The 21713-nt window shown below is 40.4% G+C and overlaps 1 protein-coding gene across 1 annotated transcript; it reads left to right on the top strand.

Moving 5' to 3' along the window:
• Positions 1-39: 39 nt before the first annotated feature.
• Positions 40-16498, top strand: rsu1 (Ras suppressor protein 1). The gene is made up of 9 exons (XM_068304521.1): positions 40-198; positions 283-395; positions 2762-2812; positions 7832-7952; positions 9254-9372; positions 10321-10403; positions 11337-11451; positions 12257-12389; positions 14501-16498. The coding sequence occupies exons 2-9, from the start codon at positions 287-289 to the stop codon at positions 14601-14603; spliced, it is 834 nt and encodes a 277-aa protein (XP_068160622.1). The 5' UTR covers positions 40-198; positions 283-286; the 3' UTR covers positions 14604-16498.
• Positions 16499-21713: the final 5215 nt, after the last annotated feature.

Genomic DNA, 21713 nt, shown 5'->3' with positions numbered 1-21713 from the left:
GGTGGCAGTAATGCGACTCAAAGTTTGTTTGGCAACAATGAACGTCAAAGAATGGGAAGAAGAAGCCAGGAGAAGAGTTTGAAGAAAAAGAAACATCCTATTATGGAATAGTGGCTCTCCCGGACACTTCCGGTAGGGTGTTCGTTGAAGGAAGGGTCTCTGCTGGGTTTAAAAGCTGCGTTGATTTGCTATTAAGCGGTAGGTATGACGACCGCACGCCCACGTAACATTATGGTTTACGAATGCTAACATTTTACGTACTTTTTCCCCCCCTGGTTTCAGAAACATGTCGAAGTCTTTGAGGAAGATAGTGGAGGAAAGTCGGGACAAGAACCTCCCAGAGGTGGAGATGTGTGACAGGGGCATTTCGAACATGCTGGACATCCCAGGACTATGTAAGGCTCTTAAAGTTGTTATTAGATATTTATTCTCGCTTTATTTATGTTCGCTGATGTTTGCGGAGGTGTTGATTCAGTCCTGGTTAGCTGTTTTGGGCGAGCAGTGGAATGAAGTTAGCTCCAGGACATTCCACACCTAAGAGGTGGTGAGGTAGCCCACCCTAATGTAGCCCACCCTAATGTAGCCCACCCTAATGTAGCCCACCCTAATGTAGCCCACCCTAATGTAGCCCACCCTAATGTAGCCCACCCTAATGTAGCCCACCCTAATGTAGCCCACCCTAATGTAGCCCACCCTAATGTAGCCCACCCTAATGTAGCCCACCCTAATATACAACAGTCGGTAAACCACATCAAACTTGGTTTTTGTGGTGCTTTTTTGACTATAACTAGTGTGATAAAGGTAACAAACTAAAATTCGACTGAAAAATAAAAGACAAAAAAAATATTTTTTATAAATATTTGTTATTTAACTTTATTAAAATAATTTTGTGTTTGACGTTCTGGAGCATTATGAAGAGCAAAATATGGAAAAGGAGACCTTGAACTGTGGAGCAACTGTAATCATTCAGAAAAGAATAGAAAATATTACACTTCAAGACTTGACACCTTCTTTTCTGCACAGCAGGCCAAAGTCTAACAGTTAAGAGATCTTCCAGAGAGAGTCTAAAAGGTTCCCTGAACAGAATGTTGTCAGTTAACAGCATTGTTGGAAACATGAAGAATAGAACTTTCATTGCCCTGTGGGTAACGGTAGACTACCTGAACCAAGTGGGTTGGGTAGCTGATGTCTGGAGGGCTGTGCTAGACAGAGGTATTACGCCTTGATGAGGAAAAGAAAAGCAGCGAGCAAACAGGGCAGCAGTAGCTCAGTGGTGGAGCAGGTCGTCCAATGATCGTAGGATGGGCGGTTCAATTCCCGCTCCCCTAGTCATTTGTTATTGTGTCCTTGGGTAAGACACTTTACCCTCCTTGCCTCCAGTGAGGGACTCAATGGTGAGTGAGTGTGTGTGATTGCTCCAGTGTTGGTTGGAGAGGCCGTTGGTGCTGATTGGGTGCCACATTTCTGTCAGTCTTCCCCAGGGCAGCTGTGGCTATACATGTAGTTTACCATTACCAAGTATGAATGAGGAGTGAACAAATAATGGATCCACTGTAAAGTGTCTTTGAATGCCTAGAAAAGCACGATACAAATCCAATCCATTAATAATATTAGTATTCACATCTGATACATCCTACAGAGAAACCCACAACAGTACGAAAGGTGGAACAGCTCACATGAGGAGAAGAAAGCTATACACCAACATAAATGGACTTCTGACACCAGCAGAGGAACTTGTAATAGAACTAAAAAACTTGTAATAGGAACTCAGAATGTTTTTACTGTGAGGAAACAGCGACACCCACCACCGTTCTGCCCTGACAGGATCCTTGCAAAATCAAATGGCATTATGAAAGCTGCAAAAGATAATGGACAAGTATTTGTGGGAGGTGCCAACAAAATGTCTATGGTTTTATTTTTGAATTTAATTCAATTCTCTAAGGAGCGTCACGCCGGCCCTGAAATGTCTCTATGGATGGATGTTTCCATCTGACAGAAGGGCCACTGATTAGAGGTTATCTCTTTAGCACTGCAACTTGCAGTAACGAAATTGATCCTGTTACTGTTGCATCCAGAGGTAACAATCCTGATCTGGTCGTTACTCTTTGAACCGGGCTGTAGTCTGTCTGCAACAGAGCCAGTTTCACCATGTTGTGGAACAACACTTCAGATGGTTTGATGAGAAAAGTTCATTTGTCGCCTATGTTCTCAATAACTAAAGCTGGCTTGCACCATGCAAAATCTCGCCATCATTCGTTTGGAGTTAACCATGACATCTTGCATGTATTGAATTACACCGGAAACCTTGTAATAACATCTGTGGATACAAGCGGCTGAAATGGATTTTCTCATGCGAGTAGCTGGTGTAGCGTAAGTCTCACCAGCAAGTTTGTGGACATACATCTATTCTGTCATAACATAACATCCGAAACTCTTCATTGCAAAATATTAAAAATCAAAGACTTTCATGATATTTAATTTAAATACTTGACAGAAACCAAATCTGTGGTATACAGCTTAAATAAAGTGATGTGCATTGAACTGTGTGTGGTAATAATTGGTTTGTAATTAACTAGATGTAATTAGCTAGAAATCTTGTGCCATCTTTGGTGATGTACTTGGTGAAAATGTAACTTTCTTCACGTAATAAATATTTAGCCATTTATGGTTAAATGTTAGGTATGGTGGGAAGAGAGAAGAATTAAAAATATCGAAATTTGAAATATAACATGTAAAAAGAACTTTGTTTCTGTCATTCCAGTCACTTTGTCAAACATCACTCAGCTGGTCCTCAGCCACAACAAGCTCACAGGTAAGCTGCTCTTGCATGTTGCTACCTTGAACAGTTAGATCAGTTCAACAAGTGTGCAGAAGACAATGAGGACAATGACATGGCAGCTATTTCTTGATTTATTATTTGAAAGATTTTAAGTAGGTTTGTATGTTGTGAAGTTCAATTGTTGCCATGATAGAGGGAGTCGTTAAAGCTGCAGTGTATCGGTAGAAGGATGCTGAGTTTTGAACTGCCAGGCAGGAGGCCTAGAGGAAGACCAAAGAGGAGGTTTATGGATGTAGTGAAAGAGGACATGAAGGTTGTTGGTGTGAGAGAAGAGGATGCAGAAGACGGGGTTAGATGGAGGAAAAGAAGAAGTCTGTATTTCAATTAGGCTCAAAATGGTGAGATCCAGGATGAAGGTGACGTTGGGGCGATGTGTTGTAATGACACCAGCAGAGGTCAGTATAGACCAAAGCAGGAAATCCAGCAGTGAACATTTTAAGATTAGAAAGATTAAATTCAACTTTATTGATCCCCAATGGGGAAATTATTTTTTCATTCAAGCTATACATGCATATATATGTGTTACACATGTGTGTTTTTAACATTGTGTACAAGCCCTTGCAACAAACACATCAGAGTATGGGCCTGTAAGCATGCAAATTAGTACAGTGCAGGGGAGGCAGAGTGACAGGCGACTTTGGCATTCGCCCCAATGGAGCAGATAAGCAAGATGAACACATACAGAGTAAATGGCCAGTAGCTCCATAATTCTAATGTCTAACAAGGCAGTCAGAGACCGCAACATCCCACGACATCCCTGAATTCTCTGGCTTCCTAAAAATGTTGCTTTTTGTTTTCTGATTATATCTCATCAGGTTTCAGAGATGTGTATCTAAAAAGGTATAAAAGTGAAAACTTGACCTTGATCTAGTTTTTCAAGGTTGTGATCTAATTTTCACACCCTTGCCTCCCTGAATATAACGCCTTTTTGTTTTGTCTTTCCGTCTTATCCGGTTCTTGTACATACAAAAAAATGTTCTAAAGTTGAAATTTGACCTTGACCTAGTTTCATCAAGGTCATCATCTCATTTTCATCCCCTTTGCTGCCCGAGTAATATATGCTTTTTCTCACACCTTTCTATCTGTAATGGCTGTGAAGATATTTGGTGGACGGACGGACGAACACACAAACATTGACAAGTCACCGCTTCGCAGGATGTAATTATCCTGACTTATCACTTACCAATATTATCATCTACATCAGTCAGTGTGTCGCTTTGACAAATATTAAGAGGTTGACATATTGTCACACGATGTGTTAAGTGTTTGCAAAACACACACAAGTACGTCACTATCAAGTTTTACAAGGCTAATAAAGCAGTTGATTCACTTAGCACCTTCTCTGCCATCACTTTCCACTTTCCCTCTTTCAATCACTTTCAATGAGTCTCTGAAGTGATTTGTAGAAATAAATGAAGTGTGTGACATTTTTTTGAAATCAGATTAAATTCAAACCTGTTACATAATTTGTAACTTTATAAATGCAGATAAACACCTTCATTATATCTGTGCATTTTTTAACAATCACATGTGCTGCAATAAATCTGGAGATTATCTTTTTTAAATGAAAAAAATTCATGATAAATGGATAGCCTTGTCTTTGTCTTTGTCTTTCTTTCTTTCTCTCTCTCTCTCTCTCTCTCTCTCTCTCTCTCTCTCTCTCTCTCTCACCCTCTTGCTACAAATACAAATGCGCAGAATCAGAAGCAATGAAGGACAGAGTATTGTTAGTGCTCGCATGTGCCACCTTGTGGTTATTGGAGGTGCTGCTAATGATACTACTGTAGATAACAATCCCCTTTGTCCCCCACCACTGTGCAACTCTTCTGTGATGCTATTTGCAGTAAGACAGCAAAAATTGTATAGTAGTAAAGTATAGGATTAAAACTGCTTCTAATAATAGCTCTTGACATCTGGTCTTAATCAGGGACTGGATGGGATGATGATTTTGTTAAGCTTTTTCTTTACAAAAGAGTGGCATTTCTCTAGGAAGAGAAAGCTTGTGTGTGAGCTTCTGAAATGCTGGAATATGCCATAACGTAAACTCAAGGCCAAAGACTGAGACATCACACTTGTATTTTAAACTGTATGCTTTCAAGCCCTTTTAACTTTTTTGCGAACTTACCTTCTATCCATCCCATCCATCCATCCATCATCTACTGCTTATCCGGGGTTGGGTCGCGGGGGCAACAGTCTCAGCAGGGATGCCCATACTTCCCTCTCCCTAGATACCTCCTCCAGCTCCTCCGGGGGGAGCCTGAGGCATTCCCAGGCCATCTGAGAGACATAGTCGCTCCAGCGTGTCCTAGGTCTTCCTCGAGGTCTCCTCCCGGTAGGACATGCTGCGGCATGCCCTCCTGGGGGAGAGAGGCGCGGAACGGAGATGGACGGAGTGTCTCTATCGCTCCGTCACTGCCTTGCTTTTGGGTAGGTGCTCCTGAAGTCTTTGCTGGTGCTACTAACGTCTAAATTTGGGAGAACCAGTGCTACCAAGAAAGAAAGTTAATTTCGAGCCCTGCATAGTAATAACTACTGTTCATCACTCATCTGCAGTCGGCTCGCTCGGCGACCATTTTGACTTAAAATATTATTATTGTCATTTTTATATTGTTACTATTATTCTCCCCACCGTTTCTAAAGTGAGAGATCATTAGGCCCATTATTGCACAATCTATTCTGTGTTAACAGGAGCCTATATTATTAAACTTGATACCTACAGTATACGGCTATGAAGACTACGCCTTTTCTTTTTTTTCATGTTTTGGGCATTGGGGTGCGTCAGCTAAATCGGGAGGTAGAAGTGGGTGCTCGGACTGAAAAGTTTGGGAACCACTGACGTAGATCATCTGCTCTCATACGCTAACACATTCCACAAAACAGCACAGCAGTGAGGGCACAAATAAACACAGATAGCCATAAATACACAAAAGAGAAAGCAATTATACTACAGAGGCAAGATACACAACACAGATGCTGAGAACATATAGTTACACAGCAAAACAAACACAAGAGTACAGCCGCCGTCCTGGGGGGAAGCCTCCTCAGCCTGACAGCACCTGGTCAGCAGTAAAATCGGTGTTGGTGGAGGTAGCAGGGGGTGTTGGTGGAGCTAGTGAGGTAGGGGGACCAGTGTGTGGGATTTAATTTAAATTGAAATTGGTAATTGAAATGGATCCAGTGTGCGCAGTGCATTTTGGAGTGGGCTCAGGGTAGGTATAAGGTAGAGGAAGAGGAGGAGGCATGACGAAGCCGGTCTGCAGAGGCAGAGGATGTTTAAGATGATGAACAAAAAAAATTGTTAAGTTCATCATCTCGCTCCACGTCCCTTCCTCTGTGTTTCATTCTTTTCCACACCCAGTGGATGGTCCTCAAGCCTCTCCAGACCTCCTGCACCTGGTTACGCCCCAGCTGGTTCTAGTTTCTTTCTTTAGTGCTCCTGGACCTCTGCAGGCAGGGTCTTACTACTTATTGAGCCTTCCTCATCTCCTCCTCATTCCACCTCCTTAAGGCTGGTTTCTCCCTGTTCAGGACAGCCAAGACCTCCTTTGTTACCCAGGGTTTATTGTTAGGGTAGAACTTGACTCTCCTGACAGGGACCGTGTCCACACAGAAGTTCATATAATCCTCTACGAGCTGTGCAGCCCCCTTGACTTCTTTCCCATGCAATCCCACAATAACATCCCAATCCATGGTCTGGAAGCAGTCCCTGAGTGTCTCCTCAGCTTCCATCAGGGGCCATATTCTGACCCACGGGGTTGTAGCAAACAACCTCTTCATCAGAGGGATGTAATGTATGTGTGCTGCGTCTGTCTGTCTGTGTGTTTGTCTGTCATCAACCCACCCACTCAACATCTATCCATCTGGTGTTTGTGTAGATAACTGATACTTTATACTGCCCAGCGGTGTTCATGTCCCGGTTCACTCGTGTGGAGAAGAAAACCGGTTAGCTTGACATTAGTATTAGACATGTTGCGCGTTGTCTCACGTCTCAGAGGAGATGAATAAGCTAGTCTCCTTGTAGTGCTGCTCAGTCCTGCACAGTGCCGTCCGTCAGGTTGGTTCAGCTTATATGGCAGGGAGGTCTCATTTCTCATGAATACGGGAGGACTGGAAAATCTGACTGGCTTCTGGCTAGTGGCTTTAGCCATTAGCTTAGTTTATCCCTCTCTACTGCTATATCTCCTTTGAAGCTCAACAGGAATGAGATTGTAAATCCTCAGCCCTCCTCTGAACTTCATGGACAGCATCTCCCTGGAGTACACCAGTCCAGCACTGCTGGCTGGAGGCTGTCCATGATCAAGAATTATACAATAAAAACACAGCCAGACAAACGCTGAGCAGAGTAAATCTGTGGCTTGCTCGCGTACGTGGAGTAAGAATATAATAAATATTGTAATAAATAAAAAATCTTTAACTTCATGAATACCCACTTCTATTTCTCTGCTTTTAGGCCCATTTGTTCTGCAGTCCTGTAATAGAATATCTAACAAATGTCACTATACATGTACTAATATGTGTGAACACACTCACTGACACACTAGTCCAACTGATATGCTATCAGTATGTGCAGACATTACCTCTCCAGCACTCATACTCCTTGCTGCATTCAGGTCAGGCCCTGCTTGGTTTATGATTGTTTGCATCACTAGTTTTGCCTGATAATCGGATCAAGTTTTTTGCTCTTTGTTATCAGCACATTGATCTGTGACTTATTCTGTGACAGTAGACCACAAAGAAAATAATACAAGTGAAGAATAGAGAAACTATACGACTGTAAGCTCAACTTTCAGAATCTAGCATTACAGTCAAACAACAATGAGTGGAGTTAGCACATGGGGTTGATCTTGTCTGCTAATATTGATGAACTGGACGATAGAATGTGAATAGCTCTTGATTGTTATCCACATCCTGTGTGATTCATTAGATAAAAAGCTATCAGTTGGAGATATATGCAAGTTATTGTGTGTGTCATTGTTCTCCTCTGTTTTCTAGCTGTGCCAGCTAACATATCTGAGCTGAAGAACATTGAGGTTCTAAACATGTTCAACAACCAGATTGAAGAGCTGCCGACTCAGATCAGCAGTCTGCAGAAGCTGAAACACCTCAATCTTGGGTTGGTTATCATCCATTTATTGTATTCATCTACAGTGAATCATGTTTATTACTGTTGTCCATAGACCAGAAACGCTTCATATTCTAAAGTATCATCTGGCTATCTGTCAATCTCCGTTCTTCTTTCTTTCTGTCGGTCTTTCTATCTACAAGCTTCCTCAGGAGAATGTAAGCCTCATTCAGGCTGTTCGTTATTTATTTTCCTCTTTTCCTTTTTGTTTTCACCTTACCCTCTACTTACTACGAATATTTATGCATATATTTATATTTCTGCACTTCTAAATAAAGGTATCAAAGTATCTATCTCCCTATAGAAGGACATCGGTAATAGTATGATTGTAAAATTTATATGCATTGGCTAATATTGATAATTTTATTTTATATATATATATATATATATATATATGTGTGTGTGTGTGTGTATTTAATATAAAAAAATATATAGAAATATATTTAGTATACTTTTAATTAATTCATCTTCCAAGCGCTTCATCCACTGTTGCGGGTCACGAGTTAGTCCGGTGGGATAGGCTCCTCAAAAGCAAAAACAGCAGTTAAGATGAATTAATTCATTTATAATTAATTGTTATTATAATTATTAGATTTATGAGTTTAACTTATGATTTATAATTTTTTTAATGCAAAGCATGTGGTCTACCACCGGGCTACATAATTAGAATTTTATTACTTTGTGTAATTTTTGTTATTTGCATATTTGTTGGATTGTGTATACAGTGCACCCTCGTTACTCGCGGTTATTGTGTTCCGGGAACCGCTCGCAAATAACGAATTCTGCAATATAGCACCAAACTATTTATCTTATTATTTACCTTAATTTAGGCATTTATTAACCCTCCCCATACTGATATCAAACCACCTTCCATCTGTATTACCTTTTCCCACACTCTTATCGGCTGTTTAAAGCACTTTTGTGTCTCATGGAAGTGCGTTCCAAGACTCATGGAACGTAGCGCACTTCAAGATTCCGTCAGCCAATAGAATGGGCGTACGGTATCACGTGACTACCTACCAAAAACCAGCGATGAGGTTAAGTCTCAAGTGTTGATGCGCGAATGCGCAAGGGCGCACTGTGTCGTACTTTTACTCTATTTTACTATTCTTGGCTGCTTTGACAACTTAATTTACTTTTGGTAGTTAATGAAGTCATCTATCGTTTTCTGTCCATGTAATATAAAGGAAAATATGTTATTTAGAATCTGATTTGAAATAAGTACATTATTAACACTAATAGACTTCTGTGTGACTAACTTATATTTTGCATATATGTATTTGTGGCTTCAGGATGAACCGTCTGACCAGCTTACCAAGAGGATTTGGTTCGTTGCCAGCTCTGGAAGTGTTGGATCTCACCTACAACAACCTTAGCCAGAATTCCCTGCCTGGAAACTTCTTTTACCTCAGTAAGTTTACAGTACCACACACAATCACACGCACACGCACACACACACACACACACACGGTGAATAAAGGGGTACCTAGGAAATACATCAGGAAGATGGCCCCAACAGATGAACTGCTCAGTGAACGAGAGAGAGGACGAGACAACATAGAGGGACAAGCCCCTACATGGCATGTACCACCGTCAATTAGAGGAAGATGCTGACGTCAAGAAGACCTACCAATGGCTGGACAAAGCTAGACTAAAAGACAGTACAGAGGCACTGATCACGGCAGCCCAAGAACAGGCCCTAAGTACAAGAGCAATAGAGGCCAATATCTACCACCCATAGATCTGACCCATGGTGCAGGCTATGCAAATAAGCCCCAGAGACAGTCCAGCATGTGGTAGCAGGGTGCTAACTGGGTTAGCATACATGGAGAGGCACAACCAAGTAGCTGTGATAGTGCACAGGAACATCCGTACTCAGTATAGACTAGAAGTACCCAAATCCTAATGGGACATGCTACCTAAGGTGGTTGAGAACAACAAGGCTAAGATCCTGTGGGAATTCAGCATCCAGACTCCTGTAGTGGGCCCTGAGCTCACTTCCTAGCACCGTGGAGCTCGACTGGCATTTGCTCAAGTCCGCCACTGGCACCCTGTACTTTTCACAGATGAGAGCAGGTTCACCTTGAGCACCTTTCCTGTTGCTTGTGCACCTTTCCCTCCCACTCCATACCCTTTCAGTCAACATTCCATAAATTTGCTTAACGTAATGAACTTTTTTTTGTCCCCATGGAATTGGATAAGAGCGCGATTGCTCATAAAGATCAATAGTTAACTTCATAAAGACATTACATGACACACGTAAGGACACTAACAATCTGTTGTTGTTTGGATATTTTAGATATTCACGTTCTTCTCCTGCAGACACACCCACGCTAACTAACAGGGTTCTGTTTTACAGCTACTCTACGGGCTCTCTATCTGAGTGATAATGATTTTGAGGTTCTACCTGCTGACATTGGGAAGCTGACCAAGCTGCAAATAGTAAGTTAATGCCAATACAACTGAAATAATCAACCTCAGTAACCCACATGAGCTACCATTCAATATAGCAGTGAGAGATACCAAAAAGCCTACAATATTTTTTAGCAATAGTCCCATAATTCACTCTCATTTAAGCTCCAGATTCCAGGTTAATTAATTTAGTAACACATTGTAAACTTTGCCAGGACAGGACCAGAGACAAGTCGATTTAATTTGTAACATTTGTGATCAGTGGATGAAGCAGTTGTGAAAATGAATGAATATGATCAGGTTCACTTCTTGCTTTTGTTCAACTGATTACCGTGAAACCTTATGAGAGGATGATTCAAATTAGATCCAAATGAAATTTGGTCACTATATTGCTTTAATTTTCTTGAATATTACAACGATTTTTAGTCATTTTTGCACGCATGTTTTATTGAATGAGAGAAGTAAATCTTATGTAAGATGGCAGTGGGATTAATGTGTCTTGTCTGGTGATTCATTTAGAATGGGCATTCACTGCACTGTTTTCCCAATGTGTCCTGCATGGCTGCTGTATTTTTACCTGTATAAGTTTTACCAACAACAGCCTGAAAGACAGAAGTAATGTTCAAAATACAGAAGAATGAAGTTGAAGCTTAATTATGCAAAAATACTAACATTTCATATGTGATTTGATCAAAATGAGTTACTGGAATGAACTTCTTACAGTTTTAGATGAGTACCTCTGTTTTATGTGATAATGTAGAGGCAACATACCATGGGTTTATTATTTAGATTTTATTGACTGTACTGTATATAATTATCATGTAATTTTAAGAAACAGCTAATATAAAAATGTTTAAGAACATTTGACTTCCAAAACTACAATGTTGTTTCTATGTTTAAAATTCTGAATCTTTGTTGCCTACTTTTTTCTTTTTATTATTTGTATTTTTCTCTCTTCTGTAGTTGAGTCTGAGGGATAATGATCTGATCTCCTTGCCTAAGGAGATTGGGGAGCTAGCTCACCTCAAAGAGCTTCACATCCAGGGAAACAGACTCACTGTCCTGCCCCCTGAACTAGGTACCAAACACAGAATACAAATGTTACAGGACATCAGTTTACACACTTTCCTTAAACCTAGTAGCTCAGGAAGTGAAAACCTTTTCCATTCCCTGTGGAATCCAGTTGTGTCTGGCTATGCCTGTGAACACATGCATGGTATCTGATTGTTGTTTCTCTAGCTGAGTGACAGAAAACTAATCCACCACAAGACCGTTTCTTGCTTTTGCTAATATGTAACTCGAAGTGTACCGTTGGGGGGGGGGGGGTCAGGTTATGGTATTTCTGTGTAAATTTAGTTTATGTTGTAGATAAAGTTGTGTAAATCTGGTAAGAAAATCTAACCAAAACATACTCTGTCTTGATGAGATCATCCACAATCCAGTGCATTAGTGGTTTGGACCTGCATTCTGGTCAACATATCTAGTCTAGATATGCTTGGGATGGTCTCTTTACTCATAAAATCACAAAAAGTTAGAGACTAACATATCACTAGCAGGCTTGTTGGGGATTCATACAGAAACCCAGAAAAAAATTTGCATGTAGATTGGTAATGTTTAGAGCCATCATCATGTGGAATATAAGATATTTAAAGCGACAAGTAAGGAATTGTTAACAAGAAAGTGACTAGCATTTAACCTAAGTTAAGAATTCAGAATTATGATATCATGTAATGAGGGGCGCTATTATGTTTGTTTCTTGGTTTGATGTTTTTATATGAACTAATAGGTTTTTGTTTTAGGTTTCATGTGCATTGCATGTTTTTGTCTTCTATTAAATGAAAAGGTGTTGAGTGTGATCAATTCATCTGCCTGTTGATCTGCAGGTAATCTGGATCTGACTGGACCGAAGCAGGTTTTTAAAGCAGAGAATAATCCCTGGGTCACCCCCATTGCAGATCAGTTCCAGCTGGGCGTTTCCCATGTTTTTGAATATGTTCGCTCTGAAACATATAAGTAGTAAGTAATAACACTAAACATATTTTCAACATTAAAGTAATTTGTCTATGAGGTCACAATCATTTAAAATTATACATTATTAATTACTTGGCCATGTGCGGTAAAATGTATTTTTACAGGAAATACAGCATCTTTACAGTACACCTGATGAAATATCTTGGGATTTATTTCATCTGAAGAACATTTTGTATTTTATAACAGTTTGAGTACTTACATTTTACTTTCAAAGGTGTCAATATCAAACTAGTGAAATACATTTCTAATAAATGGCCTTTATCTTGTTGTAAGTATTGTATGCATATATTTAGCACTCAGGCAAACTAAACACTTAGATTTGACTGATACAATTACTGGGCTCTAATTCTGATAGCTGTTTTCAAGTCTTTAGCTCTGCCAACCTGTGTGAACTAAACATAATGCATATGTTGCACGTTCCTCAACCACTGGCTTCAACTTTGGCAGCTTTTTTTGTGGCACATAGTCATCTTCTTGTAAGCAGCAGGTCATTGAATTCATGTAAATTGCGAGGTGGGGCCTTCATGGATTGGACTTGTTTGTCCAGCATGTCCTACAATGCTTGCTTGGACATGGATTTGGGCAGTTTGAAGTTTTTGTGTTCAGCACATTCTTGTTTTGTGGCAGGATTCTTTATCTTTCTTGTACAGGCCGTTTCAATTAAATACTGTTTCCATGAAAGGGTGTTTGTGGCCAACAGTGTGTTGATAGGTGGTATGTGCAACATCCATATGAATGGCAGGACTCAAGGTTTCCCTGGAGAACATTGCTCAAGACATTACACTGCCTCTAATAGCATGCCTTCTTCAATTATTTGCAATCATTGCAATCATTCAATCACTCAATCGATCAAACAATCAATCAAATTGTATTTGTATAGTAAATTAACAATTTGCCACTGAGGGCTTTACAATCTGTGTGGAGTAACACCACCGTTTTCCCCAGACCTTCAAAACGGGTAAGGAAAAACATCATAGAAACCCTTTAGAGAGAAAAAGAACCCAGTGGGAGAACCACAGATGAAGGATCCCTCTCCGTCAGACAGGTAAATGGGAGATCGATTCACAGCAGTGATGAGAGCGATCACCACTGCTATACACAGACACACTCAATGAATCGAATGATAGTCCAGGTCACGATCCCTAGCTATGTAACCGTCACCAAAGCACACGTGGTCACATCTCCACCAGACAGCAGATAAGTAGCATGCCTGACGCACACATAACACCAGGGAGCTGGGAAATGGTAAGGCAGAGGAACTCCGAGGTTATGGCACCACAGCTGTAAACGGTAAGGTTTATCAAAAAGGAAAGTTTTATTTCTACCCTTTAACACTGAGGGAGTGTTTGCCCCACAGACTTGGAACTGTGTGGTTGTTCCAGAGATGATGGGCTTTATAGCTGAGAGCTCTACCTCTCAGATTTATTTTTAAAGATTGTTCTAACTACTACATTTCAAGACAAAGTGTTTATTTCTGAGGTGTGTAGGGCCAAAGACAAAATTTTCAACTTTGTTAGGTTTGAGCAGTAACAAGTTGTAGGTTGTCCACATTTTACTGTCTTTTATACAGTTGGGCTGTTTGTGTCAGTGGTCTCAAATAATAAGTATTGTTTGTTTGATCTGCATAGCAGTGAAATGTCACATTAACGTCACATTTTTTGTGTGAAAAGTATTCATACTTTTCAACACTTTAATAATAGGCCTTGAAATTAACTTTTTTTTCTTGGTAGCACTGGTGATCCCAAATTTAGAAGTTAGTAGCACCAGCAAAGACTTTAGGAGCACCTGTTTTTTTGGGTGTAACACCACATTTGTTTCTGAGTATATTTGTCATACTGACCTACCAGGTACCTCATTAATTACAGCCAGTAGTAATTTAATGTCTCTGTCAGAAATAGCCAGACGTTGTGCTTGAGAGGGGAGCAGGTAGGGGTCTCTGAAAGTCCAAATTCAAAGCTGACAACTGTCACATTGCACCATTGCTTCATTGGGGGCATTTTATGGTCCTAAGAGACAGACAATGAAGCTGTTCAGATGCATCTTTGTGTTACTAGTTATCTATGCATTCTGAACAAAGTTTTTCTTCTCTTCTTCAGTCTCTATGGCAGACACATGCAAGCCAACCCAGAACCTCCAAAGAAGAGCAACGATAAGAGTAAGAAGATCAGCCGCAAACCGCTAGCTGCCAAGAACAAATAAAGAGGACAAAAAGCAGAGAACTTGCTTAGCAATTAACCTCACTGCATTGTTAGTTATTTTTTGTTAATAACTCACTGTCACACGGTAATGTATTCATTACGTTTCTTATTCTATAATCTTTGAACTGTATTCTATTGTGCATGAGTCCGTGTCGATTTCTGACCCTTCTGAAATGTCTGGGTCTTGAGTGCTATATGGACTTCTTTTTATTTAAAGTGATCATTGGTAGTCATCTATATATATCTATCATATATATCTATATATATCTATCATATATATCTATATATATCTATCATATATATATCATATATATCTATATATATCTATCATATATATATATATATATATATATATATAATTTCTTTTTTGTTAAAAGCCTCTGTAACCTTGAAAGTGTTCTAAAGGGTAGTGTTATTCACTGCTGCACTTAGGTTTTAATTGTAATTAAAAGTCACTGAAAGTATTCAACCCTCAAATATTTGGGTTTTGATACGTGCTTGATACACTTCAGAAATTGCAATCATTGTTCTTTTTTGTTTTCCTGGAAGCCATTTTTTGTTATATTTCATGTTGGACAAACATATATAAATCACTCACACATCATTACATATGATAACAGACTGTTTGTGGCTATACTTGTTTTTGTTACTTACCAACACTTTCATGTATTTGTAACCCCTGATTTCCTGTTGAGTATCATTCTGTTCCTCTCTGGATTTCTGGAATCACATACAGATGTACTGTCTATACTATGCAAATCAAACAGTATGTGTACTTAGTTTATATAAGTAATTCCCAGATGTGCCAAAAATTAGATTACCAAAAATCTTGGACTATTTAGCAGGAGGTTTTGGGACATACTCCGGTATGTATTTCTAATAAAATAGTTTGAATGTGGATGGAACATTTATATAGACAGCATAGCTGTGGAGAGTGGGATTATCTGTGTACCAGCTATAGCAGTAGATGTGGTCTGAGGCAAGTGTGGAAACTGATGGACAGTGGGATGTTCTGACTTTCAGACTTACGGTGAAGCCTACCAGAAACTGTGATCATTCCACTGATCTGAGAATCACCTCAATTTTTCCTGCATTTCAACTTCACTGTACCTTCAATTTCAAGTTGTCTGTATTTTATAAGCTTTAATAAGCATGTATTGCATTTCAGCCATTTACAAATATGAATTAATATATTTTTATCAGTTCATGCTTTTGTCATGGGTGGCACAAGGACTGCAGAGCAAAGTGGTTCAGGGTTCTCTCTGGGTTTTTCCAGTTTCACCTCACCTCCAAAAACATGCACTTCAAGCAAACTGGCCGGTCTCAAATTGCCCATAAGGGTGAGTTGAGTATGTGCATGTTTGTCTGTCTCCACATGGATCCGTGGTGTACTGGTGTTGTGCCTGGAGTGTACCCTGCCTCACGCCCCCTGTCCGCTGGACTAGGCTCCAGTAATCCTGCGAAGAAGCGAATATTGAAAATAAATGAATTCTTTTATCATTGGCTCTCTGTTTTGAACACTTCAAATAAAGTATTTGCAATGCCCTGTGACATGTTGTCCTCTTCAGAAAGATATTCTGCCGAGTTTAATCTATTAGAAATGTTAACCTTTCTGAAGAGGTATGTTTCGGTGTTCAGTACAAGGAGACTGAGGTGCAAGACGGTGCAGGAAATTCAGTGAATGCAACAACAGTTGACATAAATCTGGCTGAGGTAATGGGTTGGACTAAAACAACAATAATTTGGGATAGACTGAGGGATCAAATTGAAGAAGAAAAGCACCGGGCACAGAAATGAAAGTTAAAAATGAAATGTATAGGACTCCTTCAGCTAGGAGTAGTGAAGTGACAGTGATCGCGGCTCTATTCTGGGATCTCCCTGCCCATCCAAGCGGCATTGAAGTCCAAGATCACATTTTCTTTGAGTGTAAATGGAAAGACTAACCCAGTGAGAGCATCGCAAATTAATAACACTTCTGCTTTTTTACATTTTATTTATACTTTAGTGATCCACATGGGGAAATAATTTTTTGCTCATATACAGTATATTCCACAGATTTACAGGCTGGAACGCACACACACGCCGGTATGCCTGCATGCACACAATGGCCCTGTAAGCATGCAAGTTGGGATGGAAACATGGTAGAGGGTCAGGCAGCAATAGAGCACCCAACGAGCAGCTTGTGGGGCTTGTAAGTTGCTCAATGGCTTCTCGCCACTGCACAGGAGGTGGACCGGCCCCTCTTCAGCCACCACTCCACACTGTATACAACAGCAGTAAAGTCCATCTGGTCGAACTCCCAACGCCATCCATGCCTCATCAGCCCGATGGTTGACCACAGCATGGTAGCCCACCTAGCTCATTCGGCTAGCACCACTGCCACCTGCGACAACACTGAACTCAGCTTCGCTCTGCTCAACATCCACTCACTGACGGGCAAGGGACATCTCATCCAGGACCTCCACACCGACCTAAGCTAGACTTTCTCTGTTCGACTTAACAAAGACATGGTAACAGCCCAACGACTTTTAAAAAAATCCATTCCTAGTGGGTTTGTTTAAAATTCGTTTGGGGGTTAAATTTCCCCCGCCCCCCAAAAATGGGTCTGTTGGTTCAATGTGACTTATATATGTTTTTTCTTCTTCACTATACATTTTTGGCTGGTGCAACATATACTATGTAGGGACTTACGTTCCGGAAATTACGGCAGTGTCATGAAAAGTAAAAACATTTGTACCACGTGATGCCGTACACCCTTGCTATTGGCTGACAGCATGTAGAAGTGCGCTCACGGAACGCAGCACACTTCCGTGTATTAAAGAAACACTTAAAAGCGCTTTGAACAATCTATCAGAGTGTGGGAAAAGGTAATACAGATAGAAAGTGGTTTAATGTCAATATGAGGAGGGTTCATATACGTCTAAATTACCATAAATAATAAGAAAAATAATTTGTCGCAATATTGCGGTATTTCGTTATTTGCGGTTGGTCCTGGAATGCATTAACCGCGGGTAAAAGGGGATTGCTGTACACACTCAGCGGCCACTTTAGTAGACACTTCTGTCCAACTGCTCATTAATGCAAATTTCTCATCAGCCAATCACATGGCAGCAACTCAATGCATTTAGGCATGTAAACATGGTAAAGACAATCTGCTGTAGTTCAAACAGAGCACCAGAATGGGTAAGAAATGTGATTAAAGTGACTTTGAGCATGGCATGGTTATTGATCCCAGACGGGCTGGTCTGACTATTTCAGAAACAGCTCTTTTACAGGGATTTTCACACACAACCATCCCTAGGGCTTACAGACAATGGTTCGGAAAAGGGAAAATATCTAATGTGCGACAGTTCAGTTGTTGATGCCAGAGGTGAGAGGAAGATAGCCAGACGAGCTGGTAGGAAGGCAACAGTAAGTCAAATAACCACTCGTTACAACTGAGGTATGCAGAACAGCATCACCACCAAAATTGGACAATAAAAGATTATAAAAATGTTGCCTGGTCTGATGAGTCTCAATTTCTGCAGCGATATTTGGATGTTAGGGTCAGACTTTGGCATCAACAGCATGACAGCATGGATCCATCCTGCCTGATATCAATGGTTCAGGCTGCTGCTGGTGGTGGTGTAATGGTTTGGGGAACATTTTCTTGGCACACTCTGAGGCCCTTAGTACCAATTGAGCATCGTTGCAACGCCACAGCCTACCTGAGTATTGTTGCTGACCATGTGCATCCATCTCAATCAAGTTCAATCAAGTTTATTTATATAGCGCTTAATCATGGCAATGACATTTCAAAGTGCTTTAACAGACACAAAAACCCACCTGAACCCTCCAAAAGAAGTGTAAGTGGTGGGGGAAAAATCCCTCGTTGAGGAAGAAACTCTGGGCAGGACCCAGACTCTTTTGGGCGGCCGTCCGCCTTGACCGGCTGGGTGGAAAGAAAATTAAGATAAGGACAGGGTAACAGAAAGAGACAGACAGAGAGAGAGAGTGGCAGATGGGCCAGATGGAGTCAGTGTCTATTCATGACCACAGTTACCCATCTTCTGATGGCTACTTCCAAGAAGGACAACCCCCAATGTCATAAAGCTCAAATAATCTCTGGCTGGTTTCTAGAACATAACAATGAGTTCACTGTAAGCAAATGGCCTCCCCTGTCGCCAGATCTCAATCAAATAGAGCATGTGGTGGAATGGGAGATTCGCATCATGGATTTGCAGCCAAAAAATCCGCAGCAACTGCTTGATGCTATCATGTCAATATGGACCAAACTCTCTGAGGAATGTTTCCAGTACCTTGTTGAATCTATATATGCCACAAAGGATTAAGGCAGCTCTAAAAGCAAAAAGGGGTCCAACCCGGTACTAGCAAGGTGTAGCTAATAAAGTGGCCGGTGAGTGTATTTTGACTTCTTTATATGTACAGTGTATGTTGATGTACCTTGCATAACCGCACTAATTAACTGTACATTTATTTTTGTCATAAGTAAGTTCTGTAAGTTCTAGAACTGAAATTAAATAACTGATTTTCATGATTACATATAAAGCTCTTCACTGTGAGGCTCCATCTTACTTTGAAGATCTCTCAGAATGACTTCCTGTATCTGTGGAATGACTTCCTGTATCTGTCCCTTTGACAACAGAGCTGTAGCAGTCTGTTGGAGAAGGAGCTCCACTGTCCGTCCAGTGTGTGGTGGGGAGTGACGGGTTTATCCATGATGGATAACACTTTGTTCAGAGTCCTCCTCTCCACCACAGCCCCCACAGTGTCCAGACTACAGCCAATCACAGAGCCAGCCTTCCTGATCAGCTGTCACCATGGGACTCATGTCAACAGGACTATGTTGAATACTTGATAGGGTGTGAGAACTCTCTCCAGTACGCTGCTATATCTTTTGTGCCCAAAGTATGTTGTATTTCCTTTTTATCTGCTCAAAGGGTGGGAATACCTTATCATTAAACAATGATAATTGTTTGTTTTAATTTAATTTCACATTTTATTGTTAAATGATGAGATATTCAGAGAAAGATGTCCTGCCACCCTTAAAATTTTTGGAATTTTTGCACAGGTAAGCAGTGCCAGACTGCATGAGTTTGGTCATTTATGGTAGGGAGGCAGAGTACTTCATCAAGTACTTCATTTTCATAAGCATTGGATGAATATTTTGAGTTGATCTCAATATATTATGACTGATCAACGTTGAAGGTATTGATAGAAACATTTTTGGTTTATTCTGTACATTCTGGATATATATTCAAAGGAATTAAGGTTTTAGAGTTTTGTTGAGAAAAGGTTATTTATTTTGGCTAATGTTATCTACTTGGTGCTTGCTATTCTGTTGATTGATGACAGCAGTAAATTAATCTTTATTGTTTTGAGAAGTGCGTTGAAACTGAAATGTACCTGCCTTGATAGCGGTTATTATTTTTACTTTATTATTTATCTTGCTTTCTTTTTTGTGTGTGTAGTATTTGGAAAGATTTGTTTTAAGTAGTGCACAATGTGTAAATGTTATTGTTATATATATTTTACTCTGTCCAGTTCATTTAATTAATTGCGTCAGCTGTAAAGCCCCAACAATAATTTATTCATTTTGTTGGGATGTAATGACGCATGATTGAAATGCTTTAGATGTCGAAATGTGGGTGGAGGGAATTGGTTCCACAAAATTACCAGGGCATTTGTATTTCTACTGTTTCTACTTTAATGAACAGTTTGGGAAAAGGAAATGACCTTCTACTCCAGACGCAACATATCAATAACAATATAACTGTTCTGTAATCAGTCAATCCCTCCATCAAACAACTTCTATTTATAAAACGCTTAATCATATCAGCATATCAGCAGACATTTTAAAGTCCTTTTACAGACTCTGGCAGGTGGACCCAGACTCCGGAGGGTGGAGCCACACTCTGGAGGGCGGAGCCAGACTCTGGAGGATGGCCATCCACTTTGACCAGTTGAGTAGAAAAGAAAAGGTAGAGTGGCAGATAGGCCAGATAACTTATTAACATATGCAATCTAGGAATAACATATTTGTGTGTGTGTGTGTGTGTGTGTGTGTGCGGAGACCCAATGGAAGGCCATTGGGTCTCCAGTGCTACCTGTCCATGAGATGCAAGTGTTTTCTTGTCTGCACTGATAAAAGCAGACGTAACTCAGAGGGCTTCATTTTTGCAACATAATCCTCATAAGTAAAGCAGACAGATTCTTTGCTGACTGATTCTAATTTTATTCATCTACTGTATGCGGTAAGATTAGTACAGCTGTAAGTGCTTTTTTACTTCATCTGGAGAAATCTTACACATTAAAACAGTGTTGTCAAGAATAATTATGAGCCGTGATGGCTTGACTTCCTGCGTTATCTAAAATTCTTTGGTCAACAAATTTTCTTAAAATTAATCCGGCCTCAATTCAGAACTTGCCCCACTGGATTCTCTCGTTTTGGAGGCCTGCAACATGTTTTAATCTGTATGTATAAGTGAACCCACTGTAACACCAGTGTGAATGTCCCTGTTCTATGTGGTCCACTCTGTTTTTGTTAAAACCCACATAATTTTTTTTTTAAGTATAAATGGATGTGGGTTCTCGGGGGATAGACAAACCCAGACTTCGGTTTGGTGAAGTGATCATGACCACTGAGCTACACTGAACAGGAATATACAAGGAAAAACATCAGCGTAGCTTTTTCCGACACAAATGAGTAGAACGAAGTCAAAATGACATTAAATTACGTGAATGAAATTAGTCAACGAACAGTTACTGCTATAGGGAGTGGGTCAGGGGTCTCTCACCCCCCGTCATATTATGTAAGGGGTTGTCTCTGGGTTCTCCAGCTTCCTCCCACTTCCAAAAACATGCACTTAAGGTGAATTGGTCAGTTTCAAATTGCCTGTAGGTGTGAGTGTGTGTGCTTGTGTGTCTCTGTGTGGCACCGGGGTTCACTGGTGTCGCTCCTGGAGTGTCCCCTGCCTCACAACCCCCAATCAGCTGGGATAGGTTCCAGCACCCAGTGACCCGCGACAACTGATGAATAGAAGATGAATGAATGAAAACAGTCGGCCTGCAAACAGTTATGTCTGTATTATCTGTAAAATAATCCATCGGA

The sequence above is a fragment of the Antennarius striatus genome, chromosome 20 (genome assembly GCF_040054535.1).
Source record: "Antennarius striatus isolate MH-2024 chromosome 20, ASM4005453v1, whole genome shotgun sequence".
Taxonomy (NCBI): domain Eukaryota; kingdom Metazoa; phylum Chordata; class Actinopteri; order Lophiiformes; family Antennariidae; genus Antennarius; species Antennarius striatus.
This window is presented reverse-complemented; position numbering and strand designations above follow the sequence as displayed.

Bases quoted from the DNA above. Each gene is read 5' to 3' on its own strand.
- rsu1 (XM_068304521.1), top strand. From the start codon at position 287: ATGTCGAAGTCTTTGAGGAAGATAGTGGAGGAAAGTCGGGACAAGAAC. The intron at 7,953-9,253 runs GTTGGTTATCAT...TTGTGGCTTCAG, and splicing joins CTGAAACACCTCAATCTTGG to GATGAACCGTCTGACCAGCT. The intron at 12,390-14,500 runs GTAAGTAATAAC...TCTCTTCTTCAG, and splicing joins CGCTCTGAAACATATAAGTA to TCTCTATGGCAGACACATGC.